Source organism: Taeniopygia guttata, chromosome 5 (genome assembly GCF_048771995.1).
Source record: "Taeniopygia guttata chromosome 5, bTaeGut7.mat, whole genome shotgun sequence".
Lineage (NCBI taxonomy): Eukaryota > Metazoa > Chordata > Aves > Passeriformes > Estrildidae > Taeniopygia > Taeniopygia guttata.
The window spans coordinates 36,646,357-36,669,970 of NC_133030.1; the positions used below are offsets into that span (position 1 = coordinate 36,646,357).

Below are 23,614 nucleotides of genomic sequence, written 5' to 3' on the forward strand. Positions count from 1 at the left end.
GGAATTTTTCCTGTTTTCTCCCTTTTTTATATCGCAAAGCAGACAAAATAAAAGAAATTAGCTAATAGGATATAACTTCTGAGTGAGATACCACTTCACTTATTTCCACTAATTTCATCACAATAAGCCTCAATGGATAATATCAAATGTAGAAAAATGACTATGAGAAAAATTACTCTGACAATTATTATACTACAGTTTGGCCACCTTTCTTCTCCACTTTGTATTCAAACAAACTGTGCTTTTCCTTGGGTTTCATTTAGGTACACAAGATTCCGGTTTAGAGAACATGACTCTGTCAATAAACATATGTGATTATATCTTTTATGAAGCTATAAAAATAGACACTGTTTTTGTACATATTACTCCAATTTTTAAAATTTTAACTAAATTTATCTCAATACAGTCCTTACAATTTGATGCTACTTCATTTAGAACACCTATCAGACATTTTTGTTGTAAGTATTATGAGATTTGGAACAAAAAAGTGCATAAACATGAATGTTCTTTAAATGGCTATCAGGAATGTTTGTTCACTCTCCCTTTTCTCAGTTACTTAAAAATAATAATAATTTCTTATCAAACAGCAGAGAAAGTCAGTCCAAATAATCTTGAAGTATTATCCAAAACGTCCTTTTAAATTATTCTTCATCTTTGCTTCTAACTTTTACGGTATTTTAGTCTTGCAGCTTACACTTGCATGAAGTTATGTGTCTGAAAAAATGTGGGAATATGGGATATTAAAAAATATTAGATAAGTAGTAGAAACTGATAATTGGTCTTGCACTGCAATACCGGAATCCTTACAGCTAATAGTCTGGGGTTTAGTTACATCAAATTTACACCAGTAATGTTTGAAATAATTACTAAATTTTCAAACACTCTCATTGTGACAGATGGTCAAATTTAATTTACAACTGTTCCTATCTACACATGAAAGAAAACAGTAACTTCAACCACTGAGCTCAAAGCTGTCTTTTAAAACAATAATGGAGAATACCAATAATAACCAAATGCAGTACTGGTACTGAAGCATAAGTACCACAATATCACGATCAAACAGCATTCCCCCTAGTAGCATATCACATGAATATAAAACAGTACTTATGACAAGTAGATAATCTATCAGTGCCACTTCTAAATAGGATTGAAGTCCTTTCATATTTGCACAGAAGTATTTTTTTTTTACTAACAAAGAACATGCAGATTTGCAATACTTTTTTAAACATCAGTTTTGCCTTAGCTATTCAAAGGCCATTTACTATTATAAAAAGTACTGTAGCTCCTCGTAAGACACAATTGAAGATAAGATTACCTTTTAGAAATCAATTCACTATAGCACTTGCAGGAAAAATAAAGTTCACAGACCACTAAACAAGTACACACAAGCAGAAGAAAGAAAGCTAGAGTACAAGATGCCCACCAAGTGAGGCAAAGCTCTCCACTTTGACTAGCAGCTTCATTCTAGGAAGTAAAAAGGCTGGTGCTTGAACGATGAAGAAAAACTGGGTAAAACAAAGGATAGAGTGTGTTAAATTTATAAAATTGCTAGAAAAACACCACAGTTACACTATTCAAAGGTAGATCTCCTCCACATCAACCATCAATGAAAAAGAATAGTTTATTTTAAATGCAGTAAAGAGCTTTAGTTCTCTGTATTTTAAAGTATCATCCATCATAACTATCATTAAAAAAGCTTTTCAATTCAGGCAAGATTAAATGACAGTCACAAAGCAACTGCATCCTTTTAGTATTTACTTATCCTGATTGCTAATTAAAAACTAAAAATTAACATAACTGTTAAAAACAAATGTGATGTACATATATAGAGAGTAATTGGAAAGGTTTTATTAATTTTGTAAGTTGTTAAAAAAACCCACAAAACCACTCCCCTAACTTCCGATTCCATCTGAGACACAAGTTTTCATGACAAAACTTATCAAACTCATTCCATAAACTTCAATTTAGAAAAATGCACTTTAATATTGCTATTTCACATTTATAAATTTTCATGCTGTGGTGTGTACATAAAACATATCACATTCCTACATGAAGTTAATTCCAAAACAGTTTTTGCCTCCTAAACAATGACTGGAGTAAACAGACTGCATAAGAACAGATTTTTGTTCTGCATTTCCATCCAGGACAGAATATGGGAATCTCATGGATTCCTACATAATCAGTCAAGACACAATCATAGTCTTCATGAAGTAGGCAGCGATCAGGTCGTCGTCACAAAATCTAAAATATACGCAATCTCCCATTCCACATATTGTAGGGGAATCTCAAACTGTAAAATACTTTCAGCTGTAAAAACGGTATTAGCATTACTTACGACAAAACTTTGTAAGAACTGAGAACTGCCAAACTTTCTGTTATACACAAAAGAATCTATATTTAATGACTCCTCAGTTACAAATAAAGTAGAACTGTGCATGCAACATAATCTGAAAAGATTTTAATATAAATTTTATTACAAAATTCCTGTACTACCAAATCAGCAGTTGTTGTTTCTATTTCAATATGACTTTTGTTTCTCTTATTCAGCTATGCATAGAAATTTAGACTGCTACAAAGTACAGCTGTAGCCACTCAAAATTTAAGCTGATCAAATAGAAGTTTTAGAAAAAAAAACTACTGACCTCTACAAAAAAAAAGTACTATTAACAAAAGCTACTTTAGAACAAAAATGTATTTTATTTATACAAGTTAAATAATTCTTATATCTAAAATACTAAGCCAGTCAAAAAGCTAAGCCTTTTCCTAATCCTCAGCTTTAATGAAGAAATAGTCATCACAGGTCTAGAGCAATCAGAAACCTCCCTATACCCAATTTCTCCTTTCACAAAATATCCTGATGTTGATTTCCTGAGATTCCATTTTAGAAGTTAGTAACTTTTCACAAATTTTAAGCCAGGGAGTTTAGAGTTCAAGCAGCTGAGCATTGCTTGAATGAACTATTTGAAAGTGCTTTCTCTTTCAAGTTCCATTTTCTTGTCCCTTTTCTAGAAACAATCATCATTCAGGCAAACTCTGTGCATTTCAGAGTGAACCACACCAAAAAGACAACCATTGCGAACAACAAAGAAAAAACAAAGCTATGGAAATGACAAGAAAGTCATACCAGAACTCAAGAACAAAAAGGTAAGCTTCCTCTAACATAACACCACACTCCACATACACAGGCACATGTATCTCCCAAATGACCCAATTTTTACATTTGCACAGGCATGCAATGTCCATCCCAAATAAACACTTCTGTCCTTTTTTATAACTATGGATACTGCTCAAAGCTTTATTTTGAAACTTGCTGCAACTGAGCTAGAGAAAGAGCTATTTCATCCCATGAAAGTATTATTAAATGGGACTAAACACATCTCCCCTCATGCACTATCTTGCCAAGGCAGTGGTAGCAGTAGTACCATAGGAGCAATCACCCAGAGGCCATAGATCAGCTACAGTCAATGACAGTAAAAGACCTGAAGGAGGCAAAACTCTTAAACATGTGGTCTAAGCACTCCTCTCCTCAGCGATCTGCTCATACACAACTCTGGTAGCATGTAATTACAAGATTAAAAACCCATTTCCACAGCATTTTCACCTATAACAAAGGTTAACAACAGGAAATTGAACATCTGAAGCCCTTCAACTACTTGAGTTTAAGTTTCACTGTTCCAATTAAGGTCGGGGGGAGGATGGTAGAGACTATTGATCACCTTTTTCATAGACAAATATTTATTACAATTAGAAAACCACAAATTAAAACACAGAAGGGAAACCAACTTTAAAATTGCTGAGGAGCATACAGAAGATGAATAAAAATATAACCACAATATCATGCAAATTAGAAGAAAGTATGGTTGGTTTAAAGGTAATGGTGAAGAGTCTAGAATGCCATGCTTAACTTCAACACAGTTTTCATTACCAATGAAACTGATGTTCATCTCACACATTAATTTATGGATTTGATCATATTCATGTGATACCCCACTCAGAGTCACTTGACTTCTAAATCAGAACTTCTCAAAGCTAAAAAGTTATCTTAATACAAACTTTGTGAAAGGAACCACATGTTTCATGAAAAAAGGTTGAGTGAGCAGCAAATCCCAGTACTAATGAAGCTCTGCAATGTTCAAAGTTCCTATCTGTCTTTAAAAGATCTTTCATAGAGTGGGGTAATGAATGATAGCTACCTGCAATAAGCTGCAATTGGACTTAATGATCCAAAAGTATGACTGCAGAATACCAAGTTATGCTAATAGTTCTGTCAAAAAGGACAGCAATTCTTATCATTAACTAATTTCATTTTCTTATGAAGGAAAGAGAAATGTCCTCTTTGCTTTGCTATCAAAGCCTCACCTTCCCACTAGCTTGTTTGAATAGTCTCATACAAAGAGACACTAAGATGATAGGGCACGTTTTCCTTTGTCACCTTATCCTTTTTTATTTAGGATATCTCTTCAGTGAGTAAAGAGGTTTCAAACCTTTCCCACTCTGTTTTTCTTGTGGAGGAGCTTGGAACTGGCAGCATCACCTCAGTTTTGGGGCAGGTGGAAGGCATTAAACAGGAAACAGTTATGAGATTTTATGGATTTGTTGGGAAAGACAACAGAGAAATGGAGTCCCTAAACCATGAAGCCCATTCCACACCTATTTTCTAATGTTTCACTTGAATTCCCCTCCCAAAAGATCTCTCTCTGTTGCTTTCTTTTGTATATGCTCTTTCATATATATCTTTGTATATGTTCTTTCTTTTTGTATATGCTTTTCACTATGCTCCTTTTGTATACCCAGCCTAGAGCCACACCAACAATGTCTGTAGTGGAAAACAGATGAGGACCTAATCAGCACCAAAAGCTGTAAATAGAGTTCGTTTTTGCAACCCTCAGTAATGTTTGCCAGTACATAAAGACAAAATTGAGTGAAGTTGTGGGTGTGTCTTTCACCCTCCTTTACATTTTTAGAAAGGCAGAATATTTGCACTACACAAATAGATTAATAATCCTTGTGGTGGACTTCATCCTGTCAGGCAGATAAGTCCACAAAGCTGCTTGCCCATTCCCCTTCCCCAGTAGAATGGGGGAAGAAAATACCAATAGCAAACCAAGAAAAATCATGGGTCAAGATAAAAATATTATAAAAAGCATATGAAAATAGGAAGAAAACAAAAAACCCACAAAAATGGCAGAAAAGGACTTGAGGTTGCTGGTCAGTTGAACATGAGCCTATGTGTGCCCAGGTGACCAAAAAGACCAGTGACATCCTGGCTAACAACGGCAGGACCAGGGAAGTGATCATTTCCCTGTCCTCAGCATTGGTGAGGCTGTACCTCAAATCCTGTGTTCAGTTTTGGGCCCTTCAATACATGAAAGGCACTGAGTAGCTGGAGTGTGTCCACAGAAGGGCAACAGAGCTGGTGAAGGGTCTGGAGCAAAGTCTTGTAAAGAAAGCTGAGGGAGCTGTGGCTGTTTAGCCTGGAAAAGCAGTAGCTCAGGGAAGACCTTACAGCTCTTTACAACTGCCTGAAAATTGGCCTCTTCACCCAGGCAACCATAATAAGAGGAAATGGGCTCAAGCTCAAGCACCCAGGGAGGTTTAGATTAGATATTGGGGAAAAATTCTTAACATAAAGAGTGTAATGCATTGGAATAGACTGCCCAGAAGAAAGGTAGAGTCACCCTCCCTCAAAGTGTTCAAAAAATGTGGGTATGGCACTTTAGGCCATGGCTTGACGGTGAACATGGTAGTGCTGCTAGTGGGACAACTGGATTTAAGTGGTTTTCAATCTTTATGATTCAGTGACTCAAACAGGTGATGCAAAGGCAACCACCAGTGTCCCTAGGCAGACCATTTCCCAGCTACTCTCTGAGCAAAGTGCTAGCTGAACACTCCACATCATTTTCTTTTCTTTTGCGAGGACCTTATATGGCCTGGAGTAGCTTGCTCAGGTTATCCACCTGGCAACTTCTTTTTGTACACCTTCTTCTCACAGGGGAGGTGGGCAGAATCACAAACAGCAGGCTCTGCCACTGTGCAAACACTGTTCAGCAAGACCTAAAACACGAGTGTATTGTCAACACTTTTTGGTCACAACTCTAAAACCTGGCACCATACAAGCTGCTCTGCATCTCAGGCATACACAGTTGTACTCAAAAGTCTTGACTTTTTTGACTCCCTTGACTTTTCATGACCAGTGAGTTCTATTCAGCTACACTGTAGGTCTGTGGATTTTAACCACTGTTAATAACTCTCAAGCACTTAAGGTTAACAATATTTTTTACCCTAACAAAAAGTGGGTGAAGATATATGCAGGGAGGAAAAAAAAAAGCTATATGGAAAAAATAGACTTTCCTTCTTTCCTGACTACAGATATTTCATCCAGCAAAACATATGACCATCCGTCAATACCAACTGGATCTTTATTTCAGAAAATCTTAGAATTTTGAAGTAGTTAGAAACACCTAAAATATTATGAGGAACATACACTAGTCAAAGATTACAATAAAAATACAGCAGCTTACAACTGTTTTAATTTATCAGAAACCGGCTTTTGCTAAGAAAAATGTCTGCTATCGTTACCTACAGGTTCATCAGAGGCAATGAGTATAACAGAATTAACAGCTCTCAGCTGTAAAATTACTAATTCCAGTAACACAGTACATTAAACATGCCATTTGAGATATATGCCAACTTAAACTACCACATATGGCATACTATCTAATTATCACAGTTTGTGTTTTCATATGCAGAGCTGTTCTAGTTTTTAAACAATGTGTCAAAATGCAGTTTTTTCTGAAAACAGAAAAAGCAATCTTATAATACCAGTAGGTCAATATTGCAATTCTAACATGCACAGGTTAATAAAAAAAGATAAAAAAATAGATTAGAACAAGCCTCTGATGTTTCAGAATTGCTCTTAACTTTCCTATTATTAAAATATTTGGGTGAAAAAATAATTTTAAATTTTTAAGAACATGTTTTTCTGAAAGGGTATTTTCAATCTTTTTCTTCCTTTTAATTCTTTAATTCACCTATTGTCACACTAAGTCTTAATTGACAAACAAACAAAACAATCAAGTTAGTCATTCTCCCAGTTTTGCATGTTAATAAAATATACTGTGAAATAGCACGTGTGCAGATATCAGTTGCAGTCAAGACAGACATCAGTTGTGTTCCTTCATGTGCAATTTGATCTCACTCAGAACAATTGCTAGTGCAGAATCATACATTCTAATTACAGTTTAGTACAAATCATGCTCTAAAATATTTGATTTCAGATTCCCCAGCTGGTGCTTCATGTCACTTCAGCTGTTCAGAGGGATTTTTTTTTTAATGTTTCTCTGTGAGAATAAGCAAAGAACTCACAAAATTACCATGAAACATTATATAATATTAATCCCTCCTTTTCCAACTCAAACAGGACCATGTATTTTTAGACAATAAAAATCAAATGTGCTAACAGCTAGCACTTTAATAGACAAATAACTGTGTAGCAGCCATTCGAAATACTGTTGTTTCTTGTCCAAGAGTGAAAAATAAAGATATGCCACTCAGTCATCAAATGCATTTTCCACCGTCTCCCTTATTTCTCACAAACTGTAGGTGGTGCATTTGATAATTTCAAGAGAAAGAGGAACGTACTGTCTTACTCTAAAAAACAGAGATTACATCACAAACGTGAGAGTAATTATACATACAAGAATTTATTTAAACATGCTTCCCTATTTTGTTCCAGTTTGAAATGAGCAGAAAATCCTTGAGCCTGCAATTACCTTTACAAAAGGTTTCTATTAAGCTCAAATTTTAACATATGTAAAAATTATTTTTAATTTTTTTCTGAAATAATATGAAAGGCATTAGGATTTGAACACCACAACGTATTTTAGGTTTCTATTTTCAATAAACAAATAAGGACAATATTATTAAAAGAATGAAGACTTGTGTAAACAGCTGTACTACCCAGAATATGGGAAAATCTTAAGTATTTAAATTTTCTTAATGAAAAGTTGGAAAGTGAATTGACTTGATTTCTCCTATACATAATTCAAGTCTTCCCCAATAAAAAAGTCCAAGTAACTCTTCCAAAAGATGAGTCAAAACACTTTATGTAATAATAACCAGAAATAGGGCAATTTGACTTCAAGATTACTATTTTTAAGCCAAAATGCAAATATATCCTTAGAATTTATTTGTAGAAAGCATTTCCATACCTTTTACCATTTCGTATTAAAACTTTACAGAATCCTTCCCACTAATTGTTTATATAATTTTTGATAATTTAGTCAGTTCCATACTTCATAAATTTTGATTTATACCTTTCAAAGCTAAAATCAATCAAGTACATCAAAATAAAAGACAAAAATTAGTAGTTGTAGCCAGAGTAATTATTTGCAAATGGAAAGAGACTTTCGAAAATGTTTAGTTTGAAGAGGATTTGTAACTGAATCTGGATTAGATCTAGCACTTCTTTTAAAATGTATCTTTTAGCAAGACTGGCATACATGAACATAAAAACAGAATTTTCCTATATGGAATTACTGAACAGATTTACAAATATATTAAAAAGCCGGTCTATACATAAAGATCAGAAAATCAGGCCATTTTTAAGCAAAGAATAAAACAATTCCAAAAAAATCATTTATTATATACACTAATTTTTTATCACTTGCTCTTCTTTTGGCATAAGTAAAGGATTACATATCTGCATTAAAATTTAAAAGGAAGTTTTAAAACAGTACCTTTCTTTGCAAGGGATCATGAACTAAAAGAAAATACTACTAAATTCCTACCACAAAAGGGGAAAAATGTATATTTGGCAAGTTCATAATGGTAATCTGTATAATATACTTATTTTTGATAAATATCTGAATAACTATTTATAAGTGAAAAGGCACCCTACATTATCCTTACCAAAACACATGCATTATTCCTGTGTCCATCATTTCATTGATTATAATAGAATTGAATGTAGGAAGAAAGACATCTCCAAATACAGATTCAAATACCTCCAGCCAGCATAGAAAAGTTAAACTACAATTGTTTGCAAGCCTAGAAAATGGTGAGAACACAACTCTTCTCAGGGGAAAAGGCAGCAGTAGATCTTAACTACCATAAATGAGCACCAGGGGAAAAAATAGCCAAAACAAAACCTCCTTCTGCTACAAAAAAAAAAAAAAAAAGACAGAAGCCTTTTGCCAAAAGACAAAGTAGAAACATATATATATATATATTGAATTCAGTACTAATCTCCTATCCCTATGTTTAAACACACTACTTCAGGACTGCCTAGACTGGAGGTGTATTCCACCTTGCATAAATTCAATACTTACCTGAATTCAATGTTTGTATACAGAAACTGTTGGTATTATTACTGCCTTTGTGCAAGTGTCTCCACTTACTCTTGTGGGAAGCAGAAATAGAAAAAAAAATTATACTTTTCAGTCCTCATGCTTAAGAGATAAAAAAGAATTTTTATTTCTTTTTGCTTAAGGTACTAGAATTTCAGCAGTGCATAAATGGTAGAATGGTACCTAGAGAACTGGAGAAACAGAACAGAAACAGAATTCACCTCTAGGGGAATATTTGACCTCAAGCAAAACAAAGAATGGGAAACAATTCATCAGGTTTTGATTGCATCCAAACACCTTCACCCTACCTAAAAACTGGAAGTTTCACTTCTCTGAATTAATCAGTGATGGTTTTAATGGTGGAATTCCTGTTCTGAAGAGCAAGTATAAAAGCAGTAGTAAAAAAATTTCATGTTAAAATGCTTATGAAATAAACTACTCATTTTTCAGCACTTAGATGTGCTGAACTACTACTGAGATTCAGAATTCAAAAGATTTGTAGTGGGACAACTTGGAGCTCTAAAAATATCTCAAAGACTAAAAATTTAAATTAAATACTAATTCAGACAACCATTGACTTCCCAAATAAGTAGCCTACACATAGCATTTTCTAGATTAAATACGTGTTTTTAGCTACCTTCAGCACTCTAGCATGGTCCATCCAGCAAGATCCCAATGGAAGAGGGAAAACATTGGGGATGTCCCATATTTTGAAGCAGGCCACATAACTTAATCTCTAAACGTTTCATATTTCTAACTCAGAGAAACATCTGTACAAGAATCCAATATGAAAACCTTTTGCTTTTAAGCAAAGGACAAAGAAATGGGGGAAATTATAACCCCCTTAAAATCCAGGATGTGAAAATGCTATGTGAAAACTACTGCACTCTAAAGGGATTAACACAAGAAAATCTTCTTAAAGTAGAGTGAAACTTTAGAAGTTATTCAAGATGGAGTGATAAATTTTCTGAGGTATACTGGTCTTTCCCGCTACATAGAAACTTACCTAAGAGGATTCTAGAAACACTACAGATACACTTGTTTCTTTTCAAACAGGCATCAGTCACAAAGTATGCCATCATTCTCCCTCAGTTTGCCAATAAAGTGCATCACAGTTCAGCAGATAATTACTAATAGCACTACTTCCTCTAAATCAGCATTGCAATATCACACCTCTTTCTAGACCTACTGAAGTAGGTCATCCTAAAAATACAGAATTTGATATAGTTCCTGAAATACTTGAAGTTTTAAGCACACTTGACTTAGATGATCATCATCAGCTTATCTGCACCTCCCAAGTAACCATAGCTTGAAATTCGAAAACCTTGAAACAGAAAACCAGTCCTACAAATATACACCAATTTAAACCAAAAGTCCTGTATGCTTTCTTTGAATCCTCAACATGGAAAACCCATCGAAATTAAGACACTTGCATGCTAATAAGTACCAAGAACATTAAGACCACCTACTCTGAACTTCTATGCATCAATACGTCACAGAAAAAAAAAAAATTCCTTGGGCTATCTTAGGAGCCCATCTCCTAAGATATGTACATCCTATAGTTATATGCATATTTTTAAGGAAAAGTTCATCACGTCTTATTGCAGGTGAAATACTGCAACGCTTAGCAAATTTTTGTGATCACTTCCAAAATTTTGTACTGGGAGAAACAAGGCACCCAAATCAGAACTAGCTAACCTAGTAAAAAGCAAAATTCTTGACAATAAACAACAAAAATCTTCAGACAACCAATACAGCATTGTCAAACTTTACAAGCAGAGACTTCTTTATAAAAGAAAACAATTTCACACATGGTGAAACTTCACATGTTCCTGGATTAGTCAACATGGAAAGCATGGTAGTCCTTTATACACCATATGATTCAACTGAAAAATAGACAAAGTGAATAAATAAAGAGAAGCTTCTTTTTCCTCATTCTAAGCATATTCATCTGTGTTGGAAAAGGGGATTATCAAGGTACTTATTTTGCAATTATGGATGACTAAATTTTGTGTCCTTATGTCTGCACCAAAGATTTCAGAAAGTGATAAGATAATAAAGTGTGAAAGACAGAACTGAACTACTTCTGAACATCACAACTAACATTCTTTGAACTAATAATTACTATCAGACAAAAGAGCCTTTAGAAAAATTAATACAGAAACAATAGAATCTTGTTGTTACTAATCAAGAAATCACTACTAAAAAACAGAAATAAAATAAACTTGTTTATTTTTAAATGTCTTGTTTAATTCAAACACCAGCCTTGTTACCACTATCCATTCTATGTCTCCTAGACTAGAGGGTATAAAATATTTGCATAAACTGAAGGGGGGTTTGTTTTCCAGAGGTAAAGGAAACCTAATGGAACAAATTAGCTGCCCATTTAATTGATTTTCTACCATCAAGAGCATGCAAGACTAAAGTTCTGAGACTAGCAATTATACATATTTCTACATACACTCAAATAGTTTTAACACTCTGATTTAAAATCAGAGGAACCATTTTTTCCTTCTAAATCCTAGCTATTCAGGGAAAGAACCATCTTTCTATCCATGAATCAATAAATAAAAAAAAACAAAAATAAAAAAATATTCATTAATAATTCATTCATAATATATCATGTTGGCACTTACTAGAACAGCTAGTCATAGATATATCCAAACAGAACTTACAAATTTTATAAAATTATAAAGTATGTGCTTTATTATTGTTAAAAGTAGTGCAAATACTAGATGAGCACTTGGCATCACCAACAGTTAAAAAAAAACCCACAAAAACATATATCCCTAAAAGGAATCTTTGTAAAGTTAACACTTCCTTTTTCTTTTTTTTTCTGAGTATTTAGCTATGCTGAAAATTATATGTTATTTGATGAACAAAAAACTGGCAGACTTCAGTGTACTGCCATGCACAGTAAAAGAATCAGAAGAAGGAAATGACATATGTATAAGGAATTCCTGGGAAATACAAATTTTACTTTAGATTGACAGTCGCCAAGTGTTCACCTAATAATGTAAGTAGAAGACATACAAAGATTGAAGTGTGCACACACATGCAAGGCAGAAAACAAACCCCATACATGTTCTACATCTAACACTTGCAACAAATCATTTTTATAAAGCTTTAAGGCATCCAGTAGCACCGTTTCATTGCAGACCTTTGAAAAATCAGCACAGACAGAATGCTGGAAGACCCTCTCTTGCTCCACAGAAGTTTTCTTCAAATCCAGGTCATAATTCCACTAAAAAGCCACCTATTTCCCCTTTTTTTTTTTGTGTTCCTCAGGAAAATTGTTGGTAGACTGCCAGATTACAATAAAACATAAATATTCTATAACTCCAGCTCAACACTGCTGCCAAAACTGTAACCATGGCAGCACCTGAATTGCTGCTGTTGCTTCTACTTGTTCTATAGATTACCCTGGCATTTCCTAACACCAGATTACAGATGGGGGCAAAATGTAAATCACTGTTAGGTCAAACTCCAACACTGGCACATGGCCCAACTGGTCCTTCTTCCTCCTTCCCTCACAGCCATGATATTTCATAGCCCAACTCTTTTGGAATACACTCTGGTAATAGTTTTAATTTTGTAAGTACACTGGATGCTCAACAAAGGTAACTGAATGGACACATGCCATTTCCTGTTTTTCCAGTGCATGACCTAATATTTATATTTTCAATAACTCGTTATAAAAATAACAACTCCACTATTGTATATTCTATTAAATATTTGTAAGTTTTCATGTGCAATTCGAAAGCCAGAATTTAGAACACACCGGGAAGATGATAAATTGCTGCTGCACCTGATTATCTGGTTCTCTACAGAGAATTTTTTCCCCATAACACAAATGAATTATCTAAATGTGACTAAAGTCACTACTTGAGAATGAAAAAATACATACAAATCTTCAAAGAGCTTTGGAGGTGTGCACTATGATTCTTGATACAAGCAAACAGGTGCCACTCTATCAAGTGGGGGAAAATAGTACAAATGTGTGAAGCTCTTTATGTGGGAAATTACAAGAGAGTTAAATGGCACTGAGCAAGGCACAAAAAGTGCTTTTAAAATAGAAACAAGGGAACATGCAGAGAACCTCAGTATCTATTTAATTAATGATTGAGAATGCAAAGGCTCCAACTGGTGAAACATTAGCAGCAGCCATGAATTTCACTGTAGTTCTGTATAACAAGTAATCTTACCTGAGTGATTCTCAAAAAAATGTCAACACATCGATTGTATTTTTCATCTGATCCTGTCAATGCTGAGATGACAGGCCCTGCAGGATGCAGTGAGAGATCAATGATGAAAAACAGATGTTTAGTCTTTTCAAAATCAAAACCTACAAGACCAGGTAAATATGAAAGTCTGTCCAAGATTCATACTTCTTTACATCCAACAAATGCTAACATTACATAACCACTTTCATATACATAAGTTTTCAAGAGTATCTCTCACTTACAAGGGAACTGACTCCAGGTCAATCATACCAGCAATGTTTAACTTTAAACCTGGTCCCTAACATACTGCTCTTTCAAGTCTGGTCACACAGCTACTTACTCACATCACCTATGGCAACCTAACCTCATGTTCATCAACCTAGAAGATTCTCCAACATTTCACAAAGGAGACTTTATTTTGTCCATCAATTATGCAGAACACTTAAACCTTACTCAAATTTACTGCAATTCAGAAGTCAAGAAAAACAATAACTAGCTCAAGCAAAGAGCAATAAATCCATACTCAAAGGCTACAAAATCATGCTAGCATTGTACAGCTGGGAGTTGATTTCCATAGATGTATCTGCAAAGACTGCCTTAAACTGACATTTCCATCAGATAAGTTCTTGCAAAGGAATTGCAATGCTTGGCTATTATCAAGAGCAGCACACCTAACATTAAGTAATCTTACTGGAATTTCAAACATCATTATCAATATGTTAAAGTGAAAACAAGTTCATATGGGTGGGTAGAAATTTAGATCTTGTGATTTTTATGTATTAAAGTATTTTACATGTCTATCAAATACAGGGAAAATTAAAAGCAGAGTATTCTGACAATCCTTTCTCTATTTTTAATCAAAATACAAGCAACATAGTTGAATCTTTATAATGCCATGAATAACCATAAGCTGGGATGGAGAAACCCTGAAATCAAAACAAAAATGGGATGGAATAGAGCTACACAGATCTGTCCTGAACCACTCATGAGATCTCTAGGTTACTGTATAGTTTGATATTTCCTCTGGGGGAAGGAAAATGACCCTGAATACCAGAGTGAATTGTAAGGAACCTCCTATTTTCCTAAATCTATGTCATGCAGTCAGAATGAAGACAGTCATATATCAACAGCAAATTAAAAACCTTGCACATGCACAGCACACTAATTGATTCCATTTGCCAACACCAAATTCCAACTCTCCATGTTTCCATGCTACTAGAAGCCCTTAACCACAAGACTGGGCTAAATAAAACAAGCACTAAGCATTCCCACTATAGAACATAGTACACTGCACCAGAAATTCATACCAGACACAGCATAACTCTTTTCATTTACAGACAATAGTTGTTGCCAGAATAAGCAAAAATATTTTTGCTAAATCCATTATAACCATGACATTTCAAAAACACGTGTATCAGCTTCATTACTCGACAGATAGATTTGATAAACAGGAAAAACATATTAGAGTTTTAGATTGAAGTACATTAAGAATTTTATGCTAGTGTCAAACAAATGCAATTAGAAAAACCAAAAGGCCTACCTAGAAAAATGGCCATCAGTAAGTCAGAAAAGCAGCCTTCCAATTTCTAATATGCACTGCGCTTTATACCATGACACTGCAGCCTCTGAGGGTCAGATTAATTAAGATCAACAGCAGCTGCAGTGCAACGTGAGAAGCACACGGCCACAGCTCTCACCACTCCAGCCCAATTACCTGCAGCATTCCAGCACCGGGCAACTGGCAACTATGATACTCCTCACCAAGCCATTAGTTCCCAGTGGCCTACTGATAAATGCTAAGAAAAAAATAAATTCAAAGAGGGACTGGATAGCTGACTGCACTGCTGCAAGATGCAACAGTGAGTCTCCAAAATATTTGCCAGTCAAATCTTTATAGTTGTTTCTTAACTTTATGTGAGAGCTGTGTCCAAAGAGAGAAATATGATAGCAACAAGGTGCAAGCCATCTTCCCCAACCACACTATGCTCCATTTCTGGAGGCTAGCCTGACAAATTCACTAAATCCAAGGTTTTCTTCCCTGGCCAAAAAGATAGTGATCACTGACAAAATAAATTCTCTAGTCAACTAGTGAGGACAATATATAAACAAATGAAAGAACTAAACTAAAGAACAAACAAGATCAAAGAGTATTTGAAAAAGACATTGCTTGTTACAGGTTGCATCCATTATGAAAAGCAAGCACATGTTTTGTTTACTGCACAAGGCAGATTCAGACATTCCTTATTTATGTTTTTTAAATATTGTCTCTAACACCTATTCTCTACCAGGAATCCATTAAAACTTGGATCTATCTACAAAAAAAAAACTATTGAGTTATAGTATCAAAGTTCTAAACTTAATTAAAGGGGAAAACTTAAGTCTTATTTATTTTTTTTAATGAATAATTGCTCTACAGAAATCCTGACTTTATCAAAATACAATGCTGTTGCTAGAAGCACCTTCATCTACATAAGCTTTCCAACTTACTGAAAATACTTCAGTTTTCAAATATATTGAAACCTAGGTAAAAGCAATCACAACGAAAATGTTGAATTGTTAAAATATGGCATTTCCCTGTCATAATAGCCATCCTCAATTTATTCTTTATTTTGAAAACAAAGTTAGTTATTAGCCTGTGTCATTTATTAAAGTTAGACTAACCATTGCAAATTGTCAGAAGTTCCTATAAACCTTTCTATACAAGACAAAGACACAGCACTTTCTTGCAAACCAAAGCCATTTACTTTGTCAAAGTTGATTTACTCATTAACATGAATAACTCCCTGCAGATAAAAAATGAGTGCCAATTTTCTACTTCTCAAAATTTCTCTAGGCCTACCAAATTAGAATCTGCTACATGAGAATACACAGGACAAGTCAGATATGTAACAATCTCAAGATCCTACTAAGTTACATAGTTTCAGCTCCCTTTTAAATGCAAAACAGTACAGACCTGCTGGCTAACAAGCTAACTTTTTTTTTATTCTGTTTCAGTAACCAGGCAACAGACAACTGTCCAACTGAGAATTATCTCTCTGAACAGCTGGCAATCAACACTTGGGAGGTTTTGGTGGCTGGTCTCTTTTTTATAAACTAGTACAAAGATCAGTGATTACTTTAAAAATCTATACAGCTCTAGATTCCACCTCTGAAATCTCTACTCACTATTTAATAATTTCCTCAGTACCATTATCCTTTAATTACTCATATAAATGTTTACAACAGAATCTGAAAATCTTAGATATATACTTATGTAGCATCTAATTAGCTAATGTCAACACTTCAGGAAAAAAAAAAAAAAAAAGCAGAATCAAGGAAAAAAAATGAAATGCATTTATTGATGTATGACAAAGCCCCACAAGGAAGCAGAACAACAAACAGCTAATAACTAAAGTCATTCTTGCTTCTAACTCCATTACTCTTTTCCACAGCTGAAAAAGCAATATTTCACTTCAACATTATTTCAAGTGCTGATTTTCAAAACATTTCTTTCCTTACTAGATTTTTTTTATTTTTAAGTGTTATAAATTAACATGATAAACTCTATTTCTATAAAGGAAATAATAATAATAGAGAGCCAAGCTAGATATATTACACCTTTCTCCTTCCTAGTAGTTTATAGGAGTAATGATGCTATAGGATTATTAATTAATTATAAATTCCTGTAACTTAATGTGTTACTTATACATTCAATGTTTTTGAAAGGTCTTTAAGAGTCAGAATAAGAGCATTTTCAGAAGGGCACTGGTGCAAAGATTAGCTAGACTATTTCCCATAACACATGAATGATTTTAAAAAATGATATTTAAACAGAAAACATCTAAAAATAGAAGTCCCTTGGTAAAAGCACAAAATAGCCACACAATATTTCATACACTGTCTACATGAGATGGGAGAGGAAACTTGCACCTTTTATATTCTCCAAACATTTATATAACTACTAACTAGAAATCTGCTATAAGAACAACACATCTAATATATTTCTAAAACCAGTAAAACCTTATCTCCATTTAATTTTGCTTTTATTAATCTCAGCTCTTAATATTATCTAATTTAAGTACACCTATGACATCATATTCCAATAAACTGAAAAACACTGACCAAGTTCAAATTCACTCAAGCACCAAGTTCAGATCAGGCAAGATCCTGTTGCAAGATAAACAACATGATGTGATGTAACAATTTTGTGCATGTGTGTGCATTTGTGAAAGACCAGAGCGGGAATGCAGAGAGGGAGGGAGAGAGTCTGTGCACGAGGAGAGAGAGAGACAGAGTGTACAGCAGCATTTGCAAGGGAGAAATATACATGGTCTGAGTGGCTTTGAGTCCCGTGCTCACTAAAATGCAGAATGAGAAACACATAAGCAATGACAGCTTCAGACAACAGAAATAATCTTTCTTCTATTATTCAAAAAAATCATACGTTATAATAGCTTCACAGAAGAGCCACTTTCTTTATCAAGTTAGCTAAGTCTGTATTCAATTTTTAAACCAAAACCTAGTAGTAAATACACACTGTACTTTCTATGCAGAAGGATCAGTACAATCTAGTTTAAAAGTAGGGCATATTATGCCATTTTCATTTTATTTCTGCTAGTCTTGGGGGACATGCCTGAACAGAAAAGAATCAGAATATCCAAAGTCAAATTGCAGGAGTCCAGACAACAAGAAAAAGTCAGCGGGTAACCTGAAAAGAGAACAATAAATTGCGTACTCAAAAATAAAACTGTAGTGGACAGTAATATATTTGTATACTGCTTCCTATCTTGTAAACTAAAATGTTTAATGCAAAGCTGTTTTTTCCTTCAATTTCTTGTAATTAGAGCTGCCATATAATTCTTCAGTAATTATGTCACCTTTTGACGCACAAAAATAATTCCAACAGAAATCAGTCTGCATACTGAAGTCCTATATCACAGAGGGAAAAGAAAAAAACACTATTAGATCATAGGAACTACTCGTAACTTCTGTATTACAAGCACCTTCCTCCTTTCCAAACAGGATCTTACTCACTTTTCTAAAACTTTTCGGAAATACAGAAAACTTTTATAGAAGCTTCAATGACAGAACATTCCACAGTGAAACATACATTAAACATATTTGTAATCACAAGCATCAGAGGTAAGGACTAAGCAACATCTATTAGGAAAACAGTAATTGTTTAAAAAACTTCATAAGAAAAATTAATCATAACTTTATCTTAGCTCTTTCACAAGGTTTGTATTCCCTATGTTATATGAGCAAGAGAGTCTGGAAGAAACCCAAAAGCCAACAGCTCAAGGAATGACAGGACCTCTGAAAATTCCATGGGCTGGTGGTCAGACGCAAACAGAAATACTAACAAGAGCTAGCCACGCTGGAATCCATTTCCCATCCCTGTTCCATGCTTTAGCAGCTATCAGTCACCAGCTTCCTTAAAGCACTCACTTTCCCTATGGCACAACGTGGCTGCAAATTCAAGGCAGACTGTATAAAGTCAAACTGGAACTTCATTTACACCTGTCGCTGTGAAAATATTTGAGTGGCCCTGTCCTGGTTATTATTGCTTCTGATTTTAAGAGAGAACATTTATGCCGCAAATGTTTTTCTCATGTCTTTCTAGCTTGAGATTTTTTATTTTTGAAAGGTTCATCTGTTACTACTACTGCATCTTTACAGTTTCCTACACAAGGAAAAAAAGAAATTCTGATTTAATCAGAAAATAGAGGAACTATACTAGAGCACTGAACAAAAGATCTAATCTTTGGAGCGTCCTTTCCAAGTGAGTGTAAATAAACTGTAGTAAAATGAAAAGGCTCATAATTTGGTATTTGGAATATTCTTCATAAACACCAATTTTCTGTAACATCCTTGCATATCTGATAACCCCTCATGTATAATGCAGAAAATCTATTTCATTTTCATCTATTGACAGCGAATTTAATTTACTATTGCAGCTCTTTACCCAGATTATGTTATTAATTCTGCAATCAGGCTCTTTAGAATGCTTTATCTCTTTCAAGAGTTTTCACAATTCTACATTGATTTTTTTTTATCCTAACACACCTTTCAAAATAAAGGATAATGTTTTTCCTACCTTTCCAAAAAAAGGGAAAAAAAAAGCTTCAAAAGCAACAAGCACCAGTTCATAAATTGTAACTTGCAACAGAAAAAAAACAAATCTACATTCAACATTTCAATCTCTGATTTTTCAGTATTATAAACTACATTCATTAAGGAGATGTACAACAGGTGCATTAGAATTTCCACATCAACAATCATATTTGTAAATAACCAAAATATCTCTGTTAATAAAAAGTTACCCCCTTCTGCCTGACAGTAAAGTCAAAGGACACGAAAGCTCAATGCTCCAACGTTAGTGTTCTGTTTACACCCATACCAACTGCTTTTGCTATTTTGTAGAATTCAGTCTCGTTAAAACAGAGTGAAGGCAAAGCAGCTACTATTTTCCAAAAGAAAAAAGTCAGCAACAGCTAGTCAACTCAATTCCAAACCACCAGTTACTCTTCAAAAATAACAAAATCAAAACACAAAAGTGTTAGCTATGTTATTTTGCATCAGTTTTTAGAAAGTCCTTTAGAGCAAAGTTCAATTACAGAATGCTAATTTGATCATCTTGAGGAAAAAATCCCCAATTATTCAACTGCAGAAGCTAAAATCTTGTCTATAATTATATAAGACTAACTCTTCAGAAATCTTATAAAGGAGGAATGCTAATTCAGGTATTTATTACTGTTATATTCAATTATCATAAACTTCTCATGTGCACTAATACAGCTAATATAAAATGCTAATTTTTTAATTCATCCAAAGTATTTCAGTTTTATAATGGATTTTTCTTCCTCCATCATGATAAACATAATATAAAGAATATCTAAAGAACAGCACTTGTCCTCTTTACTTCATTCCAGAGCCAATGAACAAAGCAGTGAAGCAGAAAGAAGGTACATAATGGATTTAAAGTAAATGGCCCATTCTTTACAAGGCAGTCTCTCATTTTTACTCATTCTAGCTTAATTGTCATTATAACGTCTGGAAACTTCAAACGAACAATTATCTTTACGCCACCTGTCACATTGGTTCCTTACAGCTGGATTTTTTTCTTAATAAAAAATAAAGCAGTCAATGTTAATGAAAATAATATTTTGTAGAAATACCGTAAATGACTTAAAACTTATTTCAAGCAGTTAGTATCCAGTTCAGTCCATTCCATAAGTTAAAACAGACAGAATATTCATATTCACAATTGCACTTTGAAACATACTTTTCGGAGACAATGCTTCCTGCTGCACTGGAAGCTTGACCATCAATATATCAAACACACTGAAATTTACATACATGCCTGAGAATTTAAAAATAAAAGAATTGGCTAATTTTTGCACCTACCTGGATAAAAATCTTTGGATTTAGACAGCTTGATGGTGGCCCCAGTCTCTTTCTGCAACTGAACAATTGTCTGTCCTCCCTTCCCAATTATAGATCCAGCAGCATAACTAGGTATGAGGACCTTTAGAAAATACTGGCCATCCTCTGAAAAATTGAGATATGCATGGTTAATATGGCTTATAAGTTGTCATTTTTCCTCCCCAGACCCACAAATAAACAAAAGGTTACATCTTTAAACTCCTCCACTAATTCATGCATTTATATCTAACCAGTTGCGTCATTATACAAGACATGTTTAGCCTATGCCTTTGACAGTTTAAAATATCTACTTTTATTCTAAGCAAGGAACCCACAGAGGTTCCTTAATGCAGTTAAACAATAATATTGCAATTAAATTTCAAAGGTAGATTTTTTTTTTCTTTTGCAATGGTAACCACAGCATGCAGAAAAGATCAGACCCCTTTAAAAAAACTAAAGCCCTGCATGAAAACGTGGTTAGTGACAACTACAACCTTGCTTGGAAATACTGCAAAAGAAATTACAAAACCAGGAAAGAACGAATTGTAAATTCTAATGGGCTATTTGTTTGTCATTAGCAAACACATGAGAACAGCAATTAGCTATTGCTTGCATTCTTCTTAAGTGAGCAAAACGACTACTCTGCTACCAAATAACCCACCCAAAATGTGGGGTTTTATTCCAAGCATTTCAGCCACTGCCAAGAAAACAACTCAACATAGTGAGGATGGAATCACTTGCCTAAGTAATCCTCATGTATTCCTTTAGCACTTCTTAAGTGACAATGATCTCTTTTAAGCTCATTAATTAAAGGACACTAAGAAGAATTTTTCCCAATTGATCAAAAGCCTAAGTCACTTATTTTAAATACACTTAAAAGGTGACGAGACAGACAATGCCAGTCCTCTACCCACCACTAGCACTAAAGCATACCATCAAAACAGGAAAAAAATATATAGAATGAACGGAGGGGAGAAAGAAAAACGGATCCCGGTCTGATTTGGAAACTGCAAAATTTTCAGTACCCTCATGCAACTGCTAAATCCAGCTATACTCAAGTCTGAGGACCTTTCCATAACTGTCTCTGAAGAAGTGCAAGGCAACAGGGATACGCTGGCTCCCCAGACTTGTGCTCTCCCCAGCAATTATGGCAACGTCCCATTGGCACAGATATCAAAATATCAAGAAACCTGTTCCATAAAGTTGTTTCTTTGGGTATTTTTTTTACTCCTAAGCAGAAGAAATTATCTGAGTTCACAATACTTCTCTTCTGAGACTATAAAGCGTCTCAGTTAGTGCCTGTGTGTGACAGTGGTGCCCACCCGTACTACCATAGCTGGGGAACCATGCACTATGTATAGCCAGACCACTGCTCTCAACATTGGGCAAATAAATTCACCTCTGCCTCGGTGCATTGTTATGACGACTCCAGCGCAAACGGATAAAGGAGATGCTGGTCCCGTTATAACTCATCTCCTCCAGGAACAGCAGGATGTTAACTAGCGAGTCCCCGTAGCCGAGGGGCGACTCCCCCCGCCACCAGCCAGCCCTCGCCCCCGGCTCGGCACGGCAAACACACGCCGTGTACGCGCTGACAATGGAAGTGAGGCCAAGGAGGAGGAAAACGCACGGCAAGGCTGAAATTCAACTTGCGACCCCGAGGATGTGGAAGGAGGGAAGAGCGTTTGCCGTCTCTTTCCAGCTGCCATTTATTGTCGCCCATCCTTAAACGGGCGAGGGAGATAGCTGGGCTGCGGGAGCCCCTTGTGCTCCCTCCTCGCCTCCGTAGGGTCACGGCTGTGCAGCCCCAGCGTGGATATTAAATAAAAAGACTGGTAGATGCTGAAAACCGACGCCATTTTGATGAATGATAACATTAGAGAAATGGGAATCTTTGGGCGGGGGGGGGGGGGGGAGGTGGGGGGTTGGAAGAGGCAGGCAAGCAGGTAGGGAAGCGGAGAGGTGGGTGGGTAGGGCGGGGGGGTGGGGGTGGGAGGGAGGTGACAGAGGATATACCCACCGCCCGTGTTGGTCCTCTTGGTGCTGCCGGCTTCAGGGGGGGCTTCAAGCGGTCTTTTCCGGGAGTCCGGCGGGTCCAGGTCTATGGGAACCCCGGTGTGGGTCCCGTTCTGCTGGATGGGAGCTGCCGCCATCATGTTTGCTGCTGCTCGGAGGAGAATTGTCTCTTCCCTTCTCTGGTGGGGGGGCAGGGAGGGAAGGGGGGAGGAGGAGGAGGAGGAGGAGAAGGAAAGGGGTGGAGGAGGAGGAGGAGGGGAGGGGGCTTGTCCCGTTCTCTTGTCCTTTTCGAAAATGTAGAGCTAAGATCGGGATTGTCGAGGATGCTGCGCGCCTTGTTTATCTGGCACCCGGGGGGAGGGAAGGGAAAGGAGGGAGGGAAGCGGGCAGGACTGGACTGGAGGAGCAGCTGCAGTGCAGTGTCAGGAGATGAGGAGAAGGGAGACAGGGGAACGAGGGGGCGAGAGAGGGAAAAGAAAGGGGGAGAGGAGGGGAAAGAATGAAAAGAGTGAGACAGGAGGAGGAGAGGACAGAGTGAGTGGGAGAGGAGAGGAGGGGAGAGAGTGAGTGGGAGAGGAGGGGAGAGAGAACGAGTGAGACAGAATCGGTGGGAAGGGAGGGAGG

At 35.8% G+C, this 23,614-nt stretch overlaps 1 protein-coding gene across 8 annotated transcripts in view; it reads right to left on the bottom strand.

Moving 5' to 3' along the window:
* The window catches only part of NOVA1 (NOVA alternative splicing regulator 1), a 140,641-nt gene extending 117,511 nt beyond the window's left edge, over positions 1-23,130 (bottom strand). For 2 of the 8 annotated variants that reach the window (XM_002200502.6, XM_002200503.6), the window contains exons 1-2: positions 22,995-23,130; positions 20,957-21,100 (exon numbers count right to left, since the gene is read on the bottom strand). In XM_002200502.6, coding sequence (XP_002200538.1) covers positions 20,957-21,100; positions 22,995-23,130 — 280 coding nt within the window. Of the gene's footprint in view, positions 1-13,552; positions 13,630-20,956; positions 21,101-22,373; positions 22,793-22,994 lie in introns of those variants that run through there. The other 6 variants (XM_072930177.1, XM_072930176.1, XM_032748819.3 and 3 more) reach the window with 4 other exon arrangements.
* Positions 23,131-23,614: the final 484 nt, after the last annotated feature.